The sequence below is a fragment of the Patagioenas fasciata genome, chromosome 20 (assembly GCF_037038585.1).
Source record: "Patagioenas fasciata isolate bPatFas1 chromosome 20, bPatFas1.hap1, whole genome shotgun sequence".
NCBI classification, from domain to species: domain Eukaryota; kingdom Metazoa; phylum Chordata; class Aves; order Columbiformes; family Columbidae; genus Patagioenas; species Patagioenas fasciata.
Genome location: NC_092539.1, coordinates 11,681,639 through 11,701,309, shown reverse-complemented (window position 1 = coordinate 11,701,309; position 19,671 = coordinate 11,681,639). Strand labels below are relative to the sequence as shown.

The 19,671-nt window shown below is 57.3% G+C and overlaps 1 protein-coding gene across 8 annotated transcripts in view; it reads right to left on the bottom strand.

Annotated features, from left to right (window-relative positions):
* Positions 1–758: 758 nt before the first annotated feature.
* MVB12B (multivesicular body subunit 12B) overlaps positions 759–19,671 on the bottom strand; it is a 59,351-nt gene continuing 40,438 nt past the window's right edge. For all 8 annotated transcript variants that reach the window (XM_071817483.1, XM_065854117.2, XM_065854116.2 and 5 more), the window contains 3 exons: positions 10,745–10,800; positions 8,697–8,756; positions 759–5,105 (listed from right to left, as the gene is read on the bottom strand). In XM_071817483.1, coding sequence (XP_071673584.1) covers positions 5,019–5,105; positions 8,697–8,756; positions 10,745–10,800 — 203 coding nt within the window. In that variant the 3' untranslated portion in view covers positions 759–5,018. The remainder of the gene's footprint in view (positions 5,106–8,696; positions 8,757–10,744; positions 10,801–19,671) is intronic.

The window sequence follows — 19,671 nt, the reverse complement described above, 5'->3', positions numbered from 1 at the left end:
ACGGCAGCCACCACCGCTGGGACCCGGCACTGCCTCTGGGACCCGGCAGCGCCACCGGGACCCGGCAGTGCCACCAGCCCGAGCCCAGGGAACGGGCTCTGCCCCGAGCCGAGCGCTGCCCTCACCGGCACCTGCACCATCCCTGTGCCAGGGATTCTTGCCACGTTTTTCCCCATCCTGCCAGTAGTGCGGTGTCTCCTCACCGCCGGGAGGCTGCCAAAGGGACTTGCTGTGGCCCCGTGCAAGCTGCACACTGCTGTCACCTGCTGGTGTGTCACCCTGTGCGCTGCTGTCACCTGCTGGTGTGTCACCCTGTGTGCTGCTGTCACCTGCTGGTGTGTCACCCTGTGCGCTGCTGTCACCTGCTGGTGTGTCACCCTGTGTGCTGCTGTCACCTGCTGCACGCGGCTGCTGCAGCCACGGCTGCTGCGGCTGCAGCGCTGGGCGCTCCCGGTGAGGCCACCGCTGCCCTGAGCTGCAGCGTCTCCTGCATCCAGCAAACCTGAGATCGCATCCAGACACAGACGCGGTTCCAGGTGCCACGGCTACAGCTGCTACACAGCAGCTCAGTTCAGAACGAGCACCAACTCCTCACTCTGGAAACACCGGGGCTGGGGAAGTCACGGCAGCGATGGCGCGGAGGGACAGGAGCGCTGGTCCCCGGGGATGCCCCTTTCTGCTCCCGCCAGGCGGAGCCGCAGCATTTTAAGGTTCTTCTATTCCAAATTCAAAACGCACACAAAGCACAGAGAACAAACTGATTAAAACAAGTTTTATTTAACAAATTATATTAAGAATACAGACTAAGTTATCACACAACGAAACTTCCCTTTGTAAAATACAGGAGGGTCACCTAAAATAAATATAAAACGTAGTAACATTCATAAGATTAATGCACAGTAAATTCACTTTCAGTAACCCAACAAAATGCATAGCATCTTAAAAAAACACTTTGCAACTGCATAAAAGGTTTCTCTTTTCCATTTGCATGATGACATTTAAAATGTTGCTGTTAGGAAACAATTTCACAATAAACGACCAGAACATCCAAACGGTTTGGTTTCCCTGTACTGAATGAAGTGAGCAGCACCTTACTGAGGAGCAGGGGAGCCCCCTCGCTGCTGCAGCGCCCGGGGCTCCAGATGGCTCGGCCGCAGCGCTCGGGCCGCCGGGCGAGGCTGAGGTCGGGATGCGACGGCAGCGAGAGGCGCGAGCCCTTGGGACCGGGACCGCTCGGGGTGAGCTGCGCTGCCACCCCCGTGGGACCCGGGGACAGACGTGGGGACGGACCCCGAGTCACCCGCGGGCAGCGGGGAGGTGAAGGCCAACGTGGGACCGGCCGGCGCCACAGCACCGCATCCCGTTTCCCTCCCGCCGCACCAGTGTCCGTCTGTCCATGCCGGAGCTTCTCCCGGCTCCGCGTGTGCGGGGTCAGGCTGAAGAGCTCAGGAAACCAGGGGGACAGGGGCAGGTGTGAAACTGAAGAAGCCCAAAGCTACAGACTACCAACAACCTCAGTACACAGGAGGCTCCCGGGGACCTCTCCTACAAACACCGCGGGCAAACTCGGTGACAGTCAAAGGAAAAAAGGCTGACAAAGTTTATTCCTATGTAACTACGGCTACGAGATGCTCCCACAGGGAAGACACCGGCTACATCTGTCCACACTTGAATTTTATCACGAAGTTCACACTCTACTTTCTGGACTAATTCCCTGCCTTTCCCCGCTCGCGCAGCGGCCAGCGCCGCGGCCCGGCCGGCCCGCAGCACACGACCCGCCCTTCGCCGCGAGAAATGCAGGAGGCAGCGCGTCACCACTAATTCACATCAGAAGGTGTATTTTGCAGTAAGCAAACCCCTCGCTACTGCTTTTCTGTCTCTTGCACACACATGATAATTTGGCAAACTGATTTCTCCATCAGCCACAAGATTAAGCTACCTAGAGACCGGTTTTGTTCTAGAAACAGAGGAAAGCCAACCAAGCACATCTGATAAAGCTCTGTAAATCCGCTTTTGCTGCTCTCCTTGACTCATCCCCTCCCCTTACACTCCAAAGGCTTCTCCGCAGACATCAGCCACACCGGGCTCCCCGACTGTTCACTGCCTGGGCCAGCTGCCTTTTGGCCAGGCAGGGAGCGAGATGCAAAGAGATGCTGGTACCGGCTCTGGCACTTGCCAGCGGGAGGAGCTGCTGCGAGGACGCAAGGACCGGCCTTGCTAGGACCAGCCTTGCAAGGACCAGCTGCGAGTACAAGGGTTAAGGAACAGCAAATAACACCCGCCTGTGGAAATGCTGATCTGATTCTCAAGATCTTGGGAATTCAGAGGTGAAATAAAAAAGCTTTCCATAGTCGGCGGACTGAGAAGGCGAGGCGCCCTGCGCTGTGTCTCACCGCGCTCCCCAGCGCGGCTCTGGGCCCTCCGCTCAGGACGTGCCCCGTTCTCAGCCTCTGCAGCAGCTCTGGGAGCTCCGGGGCTCTCGCGGCTGCCGCTCTTCGCCCGAAACGCCTCTGCTGCACCGGTGCCGCAGAACGGCTGTGCCGGGCACCTCGCAGTCACGCTGCACAAACGCTGTACAGATCCAACTTGGCTTTCAAGTTTCTTTGCAGATACACCCTGAAGCTGCTTTGCTAGGCCAGTGTAAGAGAGGGAAGAGTGAGAACCAACTACACAAATATATCCCAAAGATTTCAGAGATGCTTGTCCCAGCTCCGTGTCCTGTCAGCGTTTAGAGCCATCCAGTGTTTCTTGTAGGTCACTGAAGACAAAGCTGAGCTTGCTATCTTTAAGGCAGCTGAGCAAACGGAACTGTTGCTATAAATATAAAGCACCAATTTTATCTACTGATGCTCTCTAAGGTAAATCTCACGGGAGGGGACTTGAAGCCACCTGCCCGTTCTTCTGGGACACAGCAGGAGTGCCCCCGGGCCCTGCACCGCTCCCCCGAGTGCTGCACGGGAACGGGCAGGGGCTGGGGGCCCGGCAGCCGCCCCCCCGGCCCTGCCCGGCACCCGCTGCCCTGCCCGGCCCAGCCAGAACCGGCGGGCAGCGCCGCGCGGAGCTTCACCCGCTGCGTGGCCACCGAGCCACGGGAGAAGCGATAAACGGATGCCACAGAAAACCACAGAACAAATGACAAGCAGAAAAATAGAAAGACAAAAGATGGATGAGATGGGCATAGTACTGCAGCGTGGAGTGGATTTGAACTTCAAGTGAACCTGAGCCGAATGACCAGGCTGCCATGGTGTGTTCATTTGTCGGTGTCGGCGTCATCAATCTACCCTTTGTGAGCCTGGCGGTGACGTCTGGCTTTGCTTTCCTGCAGGATAAATAAGAACTGAAAATGGTGCTGCAGCCTCCAAGTAAACGAGCACGGCCAGGGGTCACCCAAACCTCCGGAGCTGGTGTGAATGGTGTAGCTTTAATTCTTTTGCCCAAACACGACACACCTGCAACCAAATGGGCCTTGGCTTTCCAATCGCCCAGGCTTGCTCTGCAGAGGCAGCATCGGAAAATTATTTACCTGATTGGAAGAAGTTGAAGCAAAGACCTGGAATCAGTCTGTCCTGAATGTTACGGCAGTTTGTGCTCATTATCCCAGCAATATGGTACGGTGCCTCAAGACCAGAAATGAATCTTTGGACAAGAACACATATGTACAAATGAAAAATACAAGCTGACAGTACAAACCCTACTGTTGTTCGTCACCATTCCGTCCAGCCAGAAAACGCGAGATCAAACAAGAGCAGTGCAAAGCAGGTCAGGGCACACGTACGACCCAGACCGAGAGCGGCAATACTGTTACTTGTTACTATGGCAATTGCATTTCAATAGGGTTAGGTAATCAGTATCTTACAATAGAAAAAGTTGTACATTTTAACACTACTCAAAAATTGCCATTTTGCTGCCATGATGTAGCTTTGTTCTACAGCAGAGACTTGAAAAAGCAGCACAGAGTCAGATGGGCACTTCTGAATAACTTATTACAGCAACAGACTTCTCCAGGACAGGCGTTTGGCGGGGGAGCAGGCTGAGGTCAGCGAGCACAGGCAGGCTGAGCTCAGGGTTTAACGATCCCGCTCTGACCCCGCACCGCGTCAGAGCTCAGTGCTTCCCGCGAGCGCGCCGGGAGCGGGCACAGCTCTTGGTTTAGCAGCTGGTGGGGCGAACACTGGAACACTGTCCCAAGGGTCGGGCGGGTGACAGCACGCAGGCCGTCAGAGGGGTCAGCGGGGCTGCTGCCGGCACCCAGCCCGGCAAGAAACGCGGGATGTTTGTCACTGCAAGTCCTGACGGACACACAGACACGCTGTGCAAAGCAGGTGCTTCACCTCAGGAACTGCCGTGCAGACGGTGCCCCCTGCACCCTGCGCCTGGCCAGGGTGGGAATGGGCCCAGGGCAGCTCTGAGCTGTGATCCCAGCAAAACCAAGGGATCCCAGCTCTGCCAGCCCAGCAAAAGCAAGGGACCCCAGCGCAGGGCTGAGCGCAGCACGGCGGAGGAGACCAGGGCACTGTCACGCTCGGCTGTTGGCTGAACCGAGTGGTGCAGGGGCCTCCCCCGCCCCGCGTGCAGAGCCCAGCACGACTCCGCACCAGCGCAGCTGGGATGCCCAGTGGCCTGCAGGTTCACCGGGCGCATCTTTTACTCTTCTTTAGTTTTAGGGTTCACTGCTGAGCATCTCTCGATGGTCCGTGAGCTCATGGCTTGCTGTTTGCAGCAGTTCCTTACAGCTCTGGCTTCTGTGACATTTCTGTCCTGCGGCAGGGGTTACAAAGTGGGGACAACCGAGGGGCCGCTGTCAGGCTCCGGTCACGTACTCACGTGGAGGCGTCTGCAGCGGGGGGGAGCAGCTGCCAAAGGTCGCGCAGTCCGAGGTGTGGAGCGGTGTGTGCAGGAGGAGCTGGTGCAGCGCAGGGTGGGCGGCGATGGCAGGAGCCGAACTCTGCCGGGACGGCCTGTGCCGTGTCCTGCTCAGTAGTACGCACGCACACGCTGCTCCGGCGCCGGCGGCGCCCTCAGGACTGCGGCACGGGCGGGCACCGCGTGGGGCTGGGCGGCAGCCGCGCCGCCGCGCTCTGCTCCGTCCGGAAGCTGTAGTCGTACTGCGGGGCAAAGCGAGAGAGAGGAACCGTGGGCATCGCCGACGCAGCCCGGGCCAGGGTGCACGGCCACACTCCTGGCCCGCGCTGGGACAATACAAGTAGCACAATGAGATGAGAACCAGGCCTGGCAGCACCCTGAGCTGTGACATCCTCCCTGCCGCAGGCAGGGCCACAGCGGGGGAGCTGCTGGCACCACCTGACCCCACATCCGTCGGTCCTGGGCAGGATGCACCCCCTTTCCCTAAAACCCAGCATTAACACAAACATGACCACACTCATCCTGCACGTCAAGCAGCTAGTCAGAAAGGTTCTCCTTTGCAGGCCTCACTTACACAAGCTGGTACCACCAGAATTAACATTTTTGGTTTGGCAAGGTGCATGAAACTTCCTACAAACAAGACGCTCCCCCTGACGGACCCCAGCAGCTGGACAGACAGACCCCAGCAGCTGGACAGACAGACCCCAGCAGCCGGCCGGCCGCTGCTGCAGGCAGAGACGCCCCTTCGCTGGCTGGACGCGGCTGCGTGGCCCTGGGCACCGCGGCGCAGCAGCGTGCCGTAGCAGTGCCGTAGCAGTGCCGTAGCAGTGCCGTAGCAGTGCCATCTCGTGGCACGCTGTGGCACCCCGGCAGAGATCACACGGTCCAACCTGGCTAACGCAGGGTCACCAGAGCGGGTGGCACAGGGTTTGAATGGTTCCAGAGAAGGAGCCTCCACAGCCACTCTGGCAGCCTGGCCAGGACTCTGCACCCTAGAAGGAAAGAAGTTTCTCCTCGTATTCAGATGGAACCTCCTGCGCTTCACTTTTTGCCTGTCACCCCTTAACGATGAAATGTCCCCAAGTGACCTTGCTGGCACCTGTCCCCAGCCACGCATGTTGGGACAGAGCCACGGAGCCGGATGTGCTGGCTGTGCCAGGGCTGCCGCGGGTTCGTCCACGGTGCCGAGGGCGCCGGGAGCCGCGCGAGGGCTGCACGCTGCTCCTGGACGGACGAGCTGGACCGGCTGCTCCAGCCACTCCCGGCGGACACGGCCCTGCCCGCCTCTGCTCCAGCGCCGAACCCCGTCTGTCCCGGTTCTCACGCCACCAGCGGCGCCGGCGAGGCCGCGGACGCTCTGGCAGCGGCTGCCGCCCCCGAAACCCCGACCCTGCGGCCGCGGGAACCGGGCCGGGCCGGGGCGCCGGGCAGGCACCGCGGGGCTGCGGGGCGCGGCCGGCAGGGGGCGCGCGGGCGCTGCGGCGGAGCGGCCGGAACGGGAGAACCGGGGAGAGAACCGGGGAGAGAACCGGGGGGAGAACCGGGGGGAGAACGGGAGAGAACCGGGGGGAGAAGCGGGGAAAACCTGGAGAGAACCGGGAGAGAAGCGGGGACAACTTCGGGGAGAACCTGGGGGAGAACCGGGGAGAAAACCGGGGAAAACTGGAGGAGAAGCGGGAGAAGCGGGGAGCGCCGGGCCCGCTCCGGCTGTACACGGGGCCACCTCCGAACCGGCACACGCGTCTTCATTAATTTTCCCTCAATGTCACGATGTCACAGCGAGCAGCACCAGCCCCGAGCTAAATAAGCAATAAGCCTCATTTTTCAACACACAAACACATAAAGATGTCAGCTCAAACTGTTTACTAATTAACACTTAAAAAGACACAAATTAGATATGCGTGGCTAAGAGCAATTATAATCAAGACGAATTTCTCTAGTCATTTGGGAACTGAAAAAAATGCCTAATTGCTGGAACCAATGTTTTAAAAACTGAAATCATGCCAGTTAGCAAATATGTTCATTTAACGAACATTTCATGTGACTACACTCGGGAGAATTGACTACAAACATGAGAACAAGGAAAAATATTTCTGTATAAAATTAAAATTTTAAGCTCCTTTAGATTTACAACTTCTTCATTAAATATATTTGCAAAGAGCAGCCCACGAAAACTTGTAGCAATTAAGTGGTTAAATGAACTGCCTTCCTTGTCAGTTTAAAAGGAATGATTAATATTAGATGCTCACTTTACTAATTAGACTCTCTCTAGACTTTTCGCTCAATGCCAAGCTGAGATGAGGACGGGGCGCACCCTGCAGCCCACGGCACTGCTACAGCCGCGCGGCACCGCAGCCCTCGCTGCCACCACTGTCCTCGCTGCCACCGCGGCCCTCGCTGCCACCGCGGCCCTCGCTGCCACCACTGTCCTCGCTGCCACCGCGGCCCTCGCTGCCACCACTGTCCTCGCTGCCACCACGGCCCTCGCTGCCACCACGGCCCTCGCTGCCATCACTGTCCTTGCAGTCCCTGCCACCTGCACCACGCGCCCAGTGATGCTCCCCTGCGCAGCACTGGCAGGAGCCGCCAAACCAACCCCTTGGCCCCATGGGCAGAGCCCACAGCGCTGCCGTCTACCTCTGCGCCCGGCGTCCACCCGCACAGCCGGGGCAGACGACAAAGCCGCCTCCAACACAGGCAGCACTGCCGCGCACCGCGTCCTTGTGCTGGGGGGGCACGGCGCGGTGCTGCTGCGCGGAGCTGCCGGGGCACGGCGCGGTGCTGCTGCGCCGAGCTGCCGGGGCACGGCGCGGTGCTGCTGCGCGGAGCTGCTGGCTGCTGGCACGGCCCGGGCGTGCAGCACAGGATTGTGCCCGTTTCTGTGGGCTCTCCTGACAGGGTGGGGCCCTCACCCAGCTCGTCCCGCGGCTCGGAGGACGGGTGCGTACATCTGCAAATGTGGCGACAGAGAACAATAACTCTAGGAAATCTTCGGGAGTATTTTTGCAAGGCATCTAGCTCCAGGGAAAACGTTCGCGCTGCTTTGGAAATCCAGAAGATTTGCTGTAATGGTGCTATTGCTTGCAAGGGAAATAAAGCCATGCAGAAATTCACAATATTTATATGCGTAGCTATCTATGCGCAGACAAGATGCTTCATCAAGGAATATGGGCTGCATAATTATACTTTTCATTACTCTGAAACACGTACAGCCTGTATGGAACAGGAGGGTGCCGGGGAGCCTGCAGGTATCGACCTCTCCTCCCAGCGCCACCCAGACAGCCCCGGTGCCGCTGTCGCCCCAGCCGCCCAGACACAGCCGCTCAGCACCACACAGCCCGTGCCGAAACGCTCCCTCGGGAGACCCAGACCGCCCCTGCTTTGATGGTTGTCTCCTCCCCACGCTCGCTGAAGTGCAGCCTGGTTTTCCTGGTAACAAGTTACCAGCACCATCAAACTGAAAATGATGAACTAGGTTACCTGACATTGCTCTATCAAGTCCATTTGCTTCCCCGAGATGCAAGAGGCAACCTAACACAAGCAGCACCCTGCTTGTAACACGTTTTGTTAATACATGAGAAAGAAAAGTTAAATAAGACAGACATCTGAATTAAAAGGAGGGTAGTGGACTTTGCCATTAGATTCAACACCTAAAGCTTCTTCCCCTGGCACAGATTACAGTGGACATCGCTAACTGAGTTTACTGTTTGACTTCATGCACCAGCAGAGGCTTGAGAAAGACAAGAGAGACCTTTTCCACGAAGAAAGGGACCTTACAACAAGGTGAACACCGCTCTCATCAGGCTTTGCTTACTGCCCGGCTGGCTACCTACCTCCTTCTCGATTTCTGCAAGGGTTTTGATTGTGATGCCCAGGAGATCAACCGGCTGCATCTGGCAAGAACAGCAAAAGGAAAAAAGAGAAACAGAAATGTCAAATTAAGGTCTTTTTGTTTTGTTTAATGTCAGCAAATATTCTATTACCAGAGATTCACAGGCACCGTCTGTAAACACGTGCATGATCCTGTTTCTCAGCCCACCACACGCGTGAAGAAGATGGATCAGGGATAACAGCTCTAACACCTTTCTCCCCCAGTGGGGTTGGCTGACCCCCATCTGGTGTCACTTTGCACAGGTGATGTTCAGCCACCTCGGGGCAGCAGGGCGGCTGTGACCCCCATCCGGTGTCACTTTGCACAGGTGATGTTCAGCCACCTCGGGGCAGCAGGGTGGCTGTGACCCCCATCCGGTGTCACTTTGCACAGGTGATGTTCAGCCACCTCGGGGCAGCAGGGCGGCTGTGACCCCCATCCGGTGTCACTTTGCACAGGTGATGTTCAGCCGCCTCGGGGCGGCAGGGCGGCTGTGACCCCCATCCGGTGTCACTTTGCACAGGTGATGTTCAGCCACCTTGGGGCGGCAGGGCGGCTGTGACCCCCATCCGGTGTCACTTTGCACAGGTGATGTTCAGCCGCCTCGGGGCGGCAGGGCGGCTGTGACCCCCATCCGGTGTCACTTTGCACAGGTGATGTTCAGTCGCCTCGGGGCGGCAGGGCGGCTGTGACCCCCATCCGGTGTCACTTTGCACAGGTGGGTTTCAGCCACCTCGGGGCGGCAGGGCGGCTGTGACCCCCATCCGGTGTCACTTTGCACAGGTGATGTTCAGTCGCCTCGGGGCGGCAGGGTGGCTGTGACCCCCATCCGGTGTCACTTTGCACAGGTGATGTTCAGCCGCCTCGGGGCGGCAGGGCGGCTGTGACCCCCATCCGGTGTCACTTTGCACAGGTGATGTTCAGCCACCTCGGGGCAGCAGGGTGGCTGTGACCCCCATCCGGTGTCACTTTGCACAGGTGGATTTCAGCCGCCTCGGGGCGGCAGGGCGGCTGTGACCCCCATCCGGTGTCACTTTGCACAGGTGATGTTCAGTCGCCTCGGGGCGGCAGGGCGGCTGTGACCCCCATCCGGTGTCACTTTGCACAGGTGATGTTCAGCCACCTCGGGGCGGCAGGGCGGCTGTGACCCCCATCCGGTGTCACTTTGCACAGGTGGATTTCAGCTGCCTCGGGGCGGCTGTGGGCGGCGGGCACCGCTGACACCGCTGACACCGCTGACACCCTGCGGATTGCTGCAGCCGCAGCGCCGGGTGTGAGCGGCAGTGCCGGCGGGAAGCCAGACCAAACTGACCATGTGGTGGCAATGGTGTCTAAAGGATCCGAGGGGAGGATCAGCACGACCTAATCTCTCTGCATTTACCCTGGCAGCAGGGACTCCGGCTTTCTGGGACAGCGGCCCAGAAACAAGGCTTTCAGAAAGCAACGGCTGTGAGAACGCGCGTCCGGCTGCACACGCGGGTTGTGTCAGCAGCAGAAAGCACAAAGCAGGAGCACCATGTGAAAAGCCAGGCAGAGCCGATGGCTCGGTGCTTGCCTTAACAGCTTCTTGCAAAATGATTTTTAAAGAGATATTGGTTTAGGATCAGATGGATCAGAACTGGCAGTGGGATGCTGAGCGTTTGAGCTCTGGATCACCAACTTAAACTAGCACTGGCTCAGGGACGCTCGAACTCATTCTGAATCGGTACAATCCATGCTAAGGAATTAGAAATGGTTCCAGCACCACACGGTCTTGTTGCTATTTCTGTTTCTGACACTGATAAACCTCCAACTCCCCAGAGAATTCGGTTTTAGGAGTGATCTGGCAGAAGCCATTCCCACCCTGCAGGAAAGTATTGTCACAACCCTGGGTCACCTCACCCACTGGGAATGTATGAGAACCCACAAAAGAAAAGCTCCCAGAAACAGGTAATTTGTGTCGATGTCTTGTGATCAGTCCCCACGGAAAGATGAATTTCAGACACTGGGAGAGCAACGAAGGCAACTCACCCCTTCAGGAGCACAGGCAAACTTCTCCGAAATCATAAAAGGCACTCCATCCATTGCTGAAAGGGACAAAACGAGCAGACACATCACATTTCCAGCTGACTTCTGACATGCAACTTCATACATTCCCAGTGACAGACCAGGTATTCACGGCATTGACAATGACTGATGGCTCACAGAAGCTACCGCCAGCCTTCCCTCCCTCTAACCTGCCACTGGTTTCCGTCTGCCTGAGACACAGCTGGGTCAGGAATCCAGGGACCCCTCCTGCTCTATCCACATACAGTTTCATGGTCTCAATTCTGAGAGTCCCAATTCGGTTCAGCTGCCAAACCAGGACAGGATTTGAAACCAAACCCAAACAGTTCAAGAGGACAGAGATCTATGGAGTGTTAGCACACAGAGCCACCCGAGCAAGAGGACGAGGAGCAAGAGGACGAGGAGCACCCCTGGTCTGTGCCACTCGTGCCCCCGGGCAGAGCGCAATCACCGGGGAAGCACCGGCCCCGGCCCCGGCCCGGCCGCGAGCAGCGGCGCCGCAGCACCTGCAGAGCTGACCCGCGGGACGGACACCAGCACGGCCCGGGGACAGACACAGGGACAGCACGGCACAGCGCGTGCCGCCGGGCCAGTCCCTCTCTGCACGACCTCAGCCGTGCTACGAGCACTGTTTGCCTTCGTGTCTCTTGTGTTTCTCCTTAGTGCAATGACGCTCAGCGGTTTTGTCTCGCTATCACCGCGCTGGAGGCTTTGCGGAAAGCCTCCCCCAAGATGGGGCAGTGCAAGGGAGACACTTTAAAACGTGCAACTCAGCAGCTTCCACATGACTGAAACAGCACATTTCTACGGCAGAGTGCAGACCCAAAGACGCCCGCTTTATTTCAGTTACACCCTAACATCTTATGTCTTTAAATTTCTGCTCTGAAAGAAATACAGACCTCAAACTAGAGCCAGTTTAAGCCCTGAAATGCCCTCAAGTAATCCTCAAACAGGGTTTTCTTCCACAAAGCATCCGTACCCATGAACCCGGCCTTTCTCTGCCTGCTGGTTTTAACTTCCACCAGCACCAGCGAGTTACCACACCACTGATTTAACAAGGGTTACTTAATAATGCTTAGCATTTTACATTTGCTTTGTGTATTTTTGACTTAAAAAACCCCTCCAGCGGAGTAACTTCACTATCAAAGGTGCTATGTGGCAGCCGCAAAGCTGCATGAAACAAAAGGAAACAGATGAAAAGCAGCATCACCAAATCCAGGAAGTTTTGAACCTGAAAGACCATCTGCGTTTGTTATCCCGACAGAACCCTGCTTTGATCAGTCACACGCCGGCTTTTGTAGAGCAATTTAAGGAATAAGCTGCGATGAGCGCGCCCGTTCCCCGCAGCCCCGTGCGCCCTCGGTCCTGGCGCTCCAGCCCCCGGCTCCGCGCGAGGCGGCGGATGAAAGCGGGGTGTGCCAAGGGCTCAGCAGCGCAATTAGCATTCTCCTAAACAAACGAGCTTCAACAGAGCTGTAATTAAGCAGGCCTGTAATTAAGTATATGCCCTTTATCATAACGATCATGCTTAAAAATGGCATGATGCATGGAAGTGTGTTATTAATGCTGCGCTCCCAGAGCGCGGGAGCGTGCGCGGGAGCCGGCGTGTCAGGCCCGTCACCAGGCTGCTGGTAAAACACATTAAAGAGACATCGGAAAACAGCATTCAGCGGCTCTGCTCACAGCCGGGCTCCAGCAGTCAGGAGGAGTTAAACAGCCACCAGTGCAGGAAACTTCACAGAAATAAAGCACCAGAGGCTGCCAGAGCCCCAGCGTCCCCGGCCCGGCCTGCAGAGCTGCGCGGGGGCACGGAGGCTGCAGGCAATGGAGGGACCCACAGACACGTCCCTCGCCTCTGCTCCCAGGCTGGAGCACGGCCAGGAAGGACGGAAGGACAGCCCCGAGTCCCCCGCTCGCCCGTGGAGGTGCTGCCCGCGTCCCGCAGGAAGAGTCAAAGCTGCTGCTGCCTACAAAGGTGCTTTTTCACATTCACGAGGACTTCAGGGATGAGGCACCCAACTTTCTTTCAGGAGGGTAAATCCAAACCCAAGAAGATTAACAGGTGCAGTGACAATCTGCTCCAGCACAACCCTGAAGCAGCTCATGTCACATCAGGCCGGTGCGGCGCTGGGGCGGCGCAGGCGGAGCTCAGGCTCGGCGCTGGTGTGCACAGCGGCTCCCGCGGACGGGCGGGCGGTGACGGTGACCGCGGGCGGCCACCCCAGGGCAGCAGGAGCTCCCCCGCCACCCGCGGGTCCAGCACCCGGGTACGGGCACCAGCGCGCCCGCCGCGCACCACGAGACAGCGCGCAACTGCCTCTACAGCAGTCAGTTAATTCCATAATAAAATTAAATGAAACCAGAACTGTGGGAGGCTTTTAATTCCATGTCCCTTGTTCTGATGTTGTGCTGTAAATAAACAGCAGCAGCAGCCTCTCATTTTTTTCCCGTTTCTTTTGAAGCATTCCCGGCAGCCTCTGACGAGCAGAGACTGCTGAGATGTGCCCAGCGTTACCAATTCCACGGGCAGCACCAAGACTCACCCGCCAGGCTCCAGCCCGGAGCTGCAGTTCTTGTTTCAGACCAGGAGACGGTAACACAAAGGGCTAAAAGGAATTGGTGCTGGTGGATGATGAAGTGCAGCTCTCTTTCCAAAGGCAACATGTGCTGATTCAGAACAACAAAGGTGGACAAGGTCCCACTTTGAAAGCATTGCCACCGCAGCATTACTCGTGTCACCACGTGAGGAAACTCGCACCTAATCCAGGTGGGCTGTAACATCTTTAAAAGGTTGTGACTTTAAAATATCTTGAAGGACCTATAAATCGTTTGCACATCACACAGGTCACCAAGGGGCTCCTCGCCCAGGCCAGTAAAGCTGCTCTTGTCCTGCACGGCTGAGTGGGGCCACGGGATGTCACCCTGCCGGCCCCGGCACCACCGGATGTCACCCTGCCGGCCCTGGGACTGCCGGATGTCACCCTGCCGGCCCCGGCACTGCCGGATGTCACCCTGCCGGCCCTGGGACTGCCACTCACCAGAGCCCCCCGGCACCGCCGCTCACCAGAGCCCCCCGGCACCGCCGCTCACCAGAGGCCCCGGGCCCGTGGCAGCAGGTTCTCCCCGTGCAGCTGCACCCACGGCGTCCACAACAGACTGCGGAGGTGCCTGCGCCCTTCTCCCTCAAAGCAGAACAAAATAAACGGGATTTCAGAGAGCAAAATGTTTCCAACGGCTGTCTGCGGTCTCCCAGGAGCAGCGTCACCCTGAGGGTCACAGCCAATTAGCTCAGTCACTGCAATCAGATAAAAGAGTTGAAATGAGCCAGCGGCCAGAAGCGTGTTCCTCACACCAAGCCCCGAAGGACGGGTCCCCGAACCCCGCTGCGAGGGGCTGGTGGCGCCCAGCAGGGCACGGGGCCACCCCTCGGAGCGGCAGGACCACGACAGCACCGCCAGCTTCTCACGGCGCCTGCTCCTTCAGCAGCACTTACCAGGACTTTCTGACCCTCTAAAGGGCAAACCCCAAAACTCCGCTCTATAAATAAAACTTGTTAGCTCGCTCAGAAATTCTCTCTTTAATCTGAAAAGTACTGTCACCCTCCCAGAAGCACACGATAGATGCTGCCTTCTGTGCCGGAGACTCCAACTACATCGCAGTTGTCAAATTAGTAATTCATCTTTCTTGAATAACTATATTTTTAGCAAAGCTACCAGATTTAAATAATCAGACCTGCCAATGCTACCCTAATTTAAACGTGCTGATGAACTTTCACAGGCAGCATCAGCTAACATAATGAGTTTCTGGGTGACAAAGAACTTCAGACGGTCGCTCTCTACACCACCCGGCGTAATAAGCACTTGTTCTTTTCCACAATGCGCACATAAAAGAGGAATCTAAATAATAATTGCTGTAATTATCTTGAAAAATATGTGGTGATTAATGATGATTATGAAAATCTGTACAATTCTCATTGAAATCTCCAATGATCAGACGCCTTCTCGAAACAGCCGCTAAGGAAGAGCGCAGGGACGCAGAACGCAGCACCGACACGCGCCCGGCGCAGCCCCCGCCCGGCCGGGGACCCCGCGGCAGCTCCCGGTGTCCACCAAGCGACACACGTGTCACTGCGCACAACGCAGAGTTCAACCTGTTATGTATGCAAATAATTAATTACTCTTGTATCCAACTAGCAGTTTGTCATGACACATTAATGACTTGACAGACTTCTGTGAACTAGCGAACACAGGACAGCAGAGCGCTTCTATCGTCATTTAATTTAAAAACGATCCTGTGTGAAATTATCTAGTCGAGAGTGATGGAAGCATAAAGAACAGACTCAGCAAAGCTGCTTTTGGATCATTGCTTTATTAATGGCAACGTCAGGGAAATGAAAAACGCTAACATTGTCATATTTGCTCCCGGCACAGATGAACCGCGGCCCCGGTGCCTGGCGGGCTCGGTCTGCACGCCGCGGCGAGCGCCAATTCTGCACAGCGCTGCGGCGGGGACGCAGCCACGCCAGGGCCCACGCGCCCCGCTCCCAAACAGCAGCTGCTCCTGCATCTGAATTCCCACCAATAGCTTTTGTAGCTCTGGATTTCTTTGTTGCTGTTTTTGCATGGCCTCCACACAGCTGATGCTCAAAATATTTACATAAATAAAGAAATAAAGCCCTTACAAAACATTTCCCTGCGTAACTTGGAAAATTAAGCATTGCGAATCCAAGCCAACAAAAAACCGCCAACACTGAACGTACCATCACCGCTTTTGAAATCTAAATGCTCTTACATTTCAGAAATGCCTTTCTGTAACTCCACAAAAGCCTTTGGATTTTTTCGCAGACCCAGCCGCTGGCAGAGTTCACGTCCCACCAAGACGGACGGCTCGCACAGCCCCCGCAGCAGCGGCAGGGGACCAGCAGAGCTCACCGGCCGGAGGAAACTCGGCCCTCAGCCCACGGCACTGGGGAAAGAACATCTCCACGTCTCCACGTCTCCACGGGCAAGAGCCGGGTCTGGCAGAGGGCGCGGGCAGGGCCGCCCACACGCACCCGCCGCCTCCCGCCAGCCCGGCACCGCGGGAACGTCCTCCACCAGTACGGAAAACAGTTCTACAACAGTCTGCAATGCACCGGGGACGACGCGAGCCTTGGAACAGACACCCTCTGCTCCTGCATTTCTGTACACAGGAATTTAGACGGCAGCCCGAAGAGTAAACGTGTGTGTGCTCTCTGCTACCGTGCACCAAACCCCAGATGGAACGGCACCGCTCTGCATTGCCAAACCACTCACGACAGTAAAACCTCAGGGTAAAACAAAGGCGGACTCTCTGGCGAGGCCCTGCCCAGCCGGCTGCAATCAGGACCGCTGCCACCACCCCAGCCTGCAGACACGGCCCAAAACGCACACTTCTTTATTTAATAAGGTACCCAAATATCAAGATGTTGGCCCCGTCTCCTCTGGCTCCTCAGCAGCGCGTTCTCAGCCTGCCCAGCGCAGCCCGCGCGAAGGGACCCGGGGGCGCAGAGCTGTCCCAGCACACCCGCCATGTGACAAACCGGGCGGCCTCTCCGGGACATCCTGCAGCTCAGGGCGTCGCTCGGGCTCGCCGGCTCTGCCGTTCCCACAGAGGCCGCTGCCGCCGGCTGTGCCGGGCACTGGGGGCGGCCGGCCCTGTGCAGCCCCTCGCTACCCAAACACGCCGGCGAGAGCAGACCAGCGAGGATGGGACGGGAGGGGCCGGTCCCTCGCGGCGCTCCAGCAGGCGCTGCCGCAGCCCCGCGGGCAGGGGCACCGGCCCAGCTCGGCCCCTCCGGACGCGCTCCCGCGGCGCCGAGAGGAACCCAGGCCGGGCGGCGCGATGGCAGCAGCGCCCAACCACACGGTGCTGGGTGCGGCGAGCAGGAGCGCAGGGGCCTCCGGGAAGGAAGGAAACCTCCGGGATGGGCAAGGTTTACAGCTTTCCTGTTCGTCTTGAAATGACTTTGATTAAAAGAACAGACCTGGACTAAATTTTCATTTTTGCTAATTTGATTGTCAGCCTTGATTTTCTCTGTTTCCTGCACAGCTCACGACACAGCACAATTAGTTCTTTACTGCTAGATCAAGACATGAAAACACTTGAGAAAACGCTCCTGGTTTTGATTATTTTCTTTTTTAAATAGAGTGAAGGTTAAGCCGTGCGCGGTGACGCTCAGTGGTACCTCAGCGCTGCGGCTGCATCAGCACCAGAGAACATGGAGAGACTTCAAACGAGCTCTTCAAATTGCAAGTGTTTAGGAGCTCTTGATTTTATTATTTTTTAATAAAATGTCGTCTTTGAAGTCTCCGCACCACACTAAACTTCAAAGATCACACCTAAGCATGTGCTACTTCCAAGCAACAAGCCTTAATTAATTAGAGCAGCGCAGATAGAAAGCAGGGCCGGGCGCGGGCTGCGGCAGGTCCTCCATGGGTCGGGCCGCTCCCCGGCCTCCGCGCGCGGGCCGCGCTGAAGAGAAACACAGACGCTTCGCAATTACTTTCAGCTCCAGCTGTAACGACAGCCAGAGCGCTTGGAAGTCGTTAAACGTGTCGTGTCTGGCTGCCGCGGCGAGGCGCGGGCCGGACTGGGGCCGGACGGGGGCTGGAGCGAGCGCTTGCAAAAAGCATCTCGGGAAGGCCCACAATGGTTGCTCTGTTCCCCGGCCGGCGGTTGGAAACTTCTCCCTCTTGATGAGAGAAACATCCTGTTGGGTAACGGCCGCTTCCCTCCGGCCCTGGTGTTCTCGCTGCAGCCGTTCAGTCCGCAGGTTAGGAGCAGGGTGGATCAAAGGAACGCGCTGCGTTTTGTTACCATATCCGGCCCTGCAAGCTCCGACTTTCCGTCGCGAGGCACCCAGGGCAGTGTGACGCTGCACAGCAGGGCACGGGGTGTCACCCGAGGGTGCTGGGCCCCCCGGTCCAGGAGCTCTGGCCGGGGCCCGTGACAGCTGCCATCCCGCCTGCAGCACCGCGCGCCTCCAGCTGTGCACCGACTGACCCACGGGTGTCCACAGGGCCCCTGGGGAGAGAAGGGTGCTCAGCACCCTCTCAACATGGTTTTGTTTTAAAGGACTCTATGCTTTTGAAACAAACGGGCAGCTTATGGCTTCCAACAGAGGCAGGGAAAAGAGGAGGGAAAAGCACCATGCTCTCCATACCGCGGGCACCCTTACACCCTAGTGCAAAGCGAAATGCATCCCGAGCACGGCTAGAAAGGACAGGGACACCCGCCTCCTGCCAGGAGCTCACCAGCGCACAGAACACGAGCTGCCACCGTCCAGTGATACGACCATCTCACCACAAGAGCCTCAACGAGGACCAAAGCCGAGCTCCGCAGTGCAGGAGAGGAGGGCAGCATGGCAAGGGCATAGCTGCACTGCACCAGACCCCCTGTACCGCACTGCACCAGACCCGCTGTGCCGCGCTGCACCAGACCCGCTGTGCTGCACCAGACCCACTGTGCCGCACTGCACCAGACCCGCTGTACCACACTGCACCAGACCCGCTGTGCTGCACCAGACCCGCTGTACCGCACTGCACCAGACCCACTGTACCGCACTGCACCAGACCCGCTGTGCTGCACTGCACCAGACCCGCTGTACCGCACTGCACCAGACCCGCTGTGCTGCACTGCACCAGACCCACTGTACCGCGCTGCACCAGACCCGCTGTGCTGCACTGCACCAGACCCGCTGTGCCGCACTGCACCAGACCCGCTGTGCTGCACTGCACCAGACCCGCTGTACCGCACTGCACCAGACCCGCTGTGCTGCACTGCACCAGACCCGCTGTGCTGCACCCGGCCCAGTTGCACAGCAACTCAGGATCCAGGTCTGCTAATGTAATTTAATTTTTAAGTGCTCAGAGTTATTACTGGAGCCACATATTTCCACCAGGTAAATTTCATTTGCATATGCAAATTATCTCTAAATACTCTGCACCATTAATATGATCACTAATTACATAATAATAGTCACCAATCTCTACACAGATCAAACTTACAGTTTTGTAGCTATTAAGGAAATTGTACTTTGTAATTAAGATAATCCTCATTTCCAGATGCTAATTAACTATATAATAATTAGCTGCTTTTGCTAATGCAAATTAAGTATTTTCATCTTTATTGGTAAAAGAGTTGCTTATCACTTAAAAAAGAGGCAACCTAGAAATAATCCCTCCTCCCCCTTAAAGGTGAAAAGGTAACTCCATTTTTATCAGTCTCATTTGCAAATGCAAATTATCCCTGATTAATCCAGTCACAGATAAACGCGTCCACCTTGTGGCACTGACGCCCGCCTGGAGCCTCCCTCCCTCCCTCGCTCCCTCCCTCCCACCCTGGCGGATGAGGACCACGCGCGGCCCCCAGCGCCGCAGGGCCTGTCCCAGCGCGGCACCAGCACCCAGCACAGCCCTGGCACTGGCACCCAGCGCAGCCCTGGCACTGGGACCCAGCATGGCACCGGCACCGGGACCCAGCATGGCACCGGCACCCAGCACAGCCCTGGCACTGGCACCCAGCGCAGCCCTGGCACCGGGACCCAGCATGGCACCGGCACCCAGCACAGCCCTGGCACTGGCACCCAGCGCAGCCCTGGCACCGGGACCCAGCGTGGCACCGGCACCCAGCGCGGCCCCGGCACGAGCGAGCGGCCGGCATCGCCCAGCGCCCTGGCAGGGCTCAGCCTCGGCTGCAGCGCATTCATCATCTGCTAAACCAATCCACCCGCTCCGCACCACCATTTGTCATTAATTATGCTAATCAGCAAACCATTACTCTCTGATGACACCACAGCACTTATTAGCTAGTTATGGCTTTTCAAAAGCACAGCTTATTGTGTATGCAAGAGCCGCGCACGCATCAGCCCA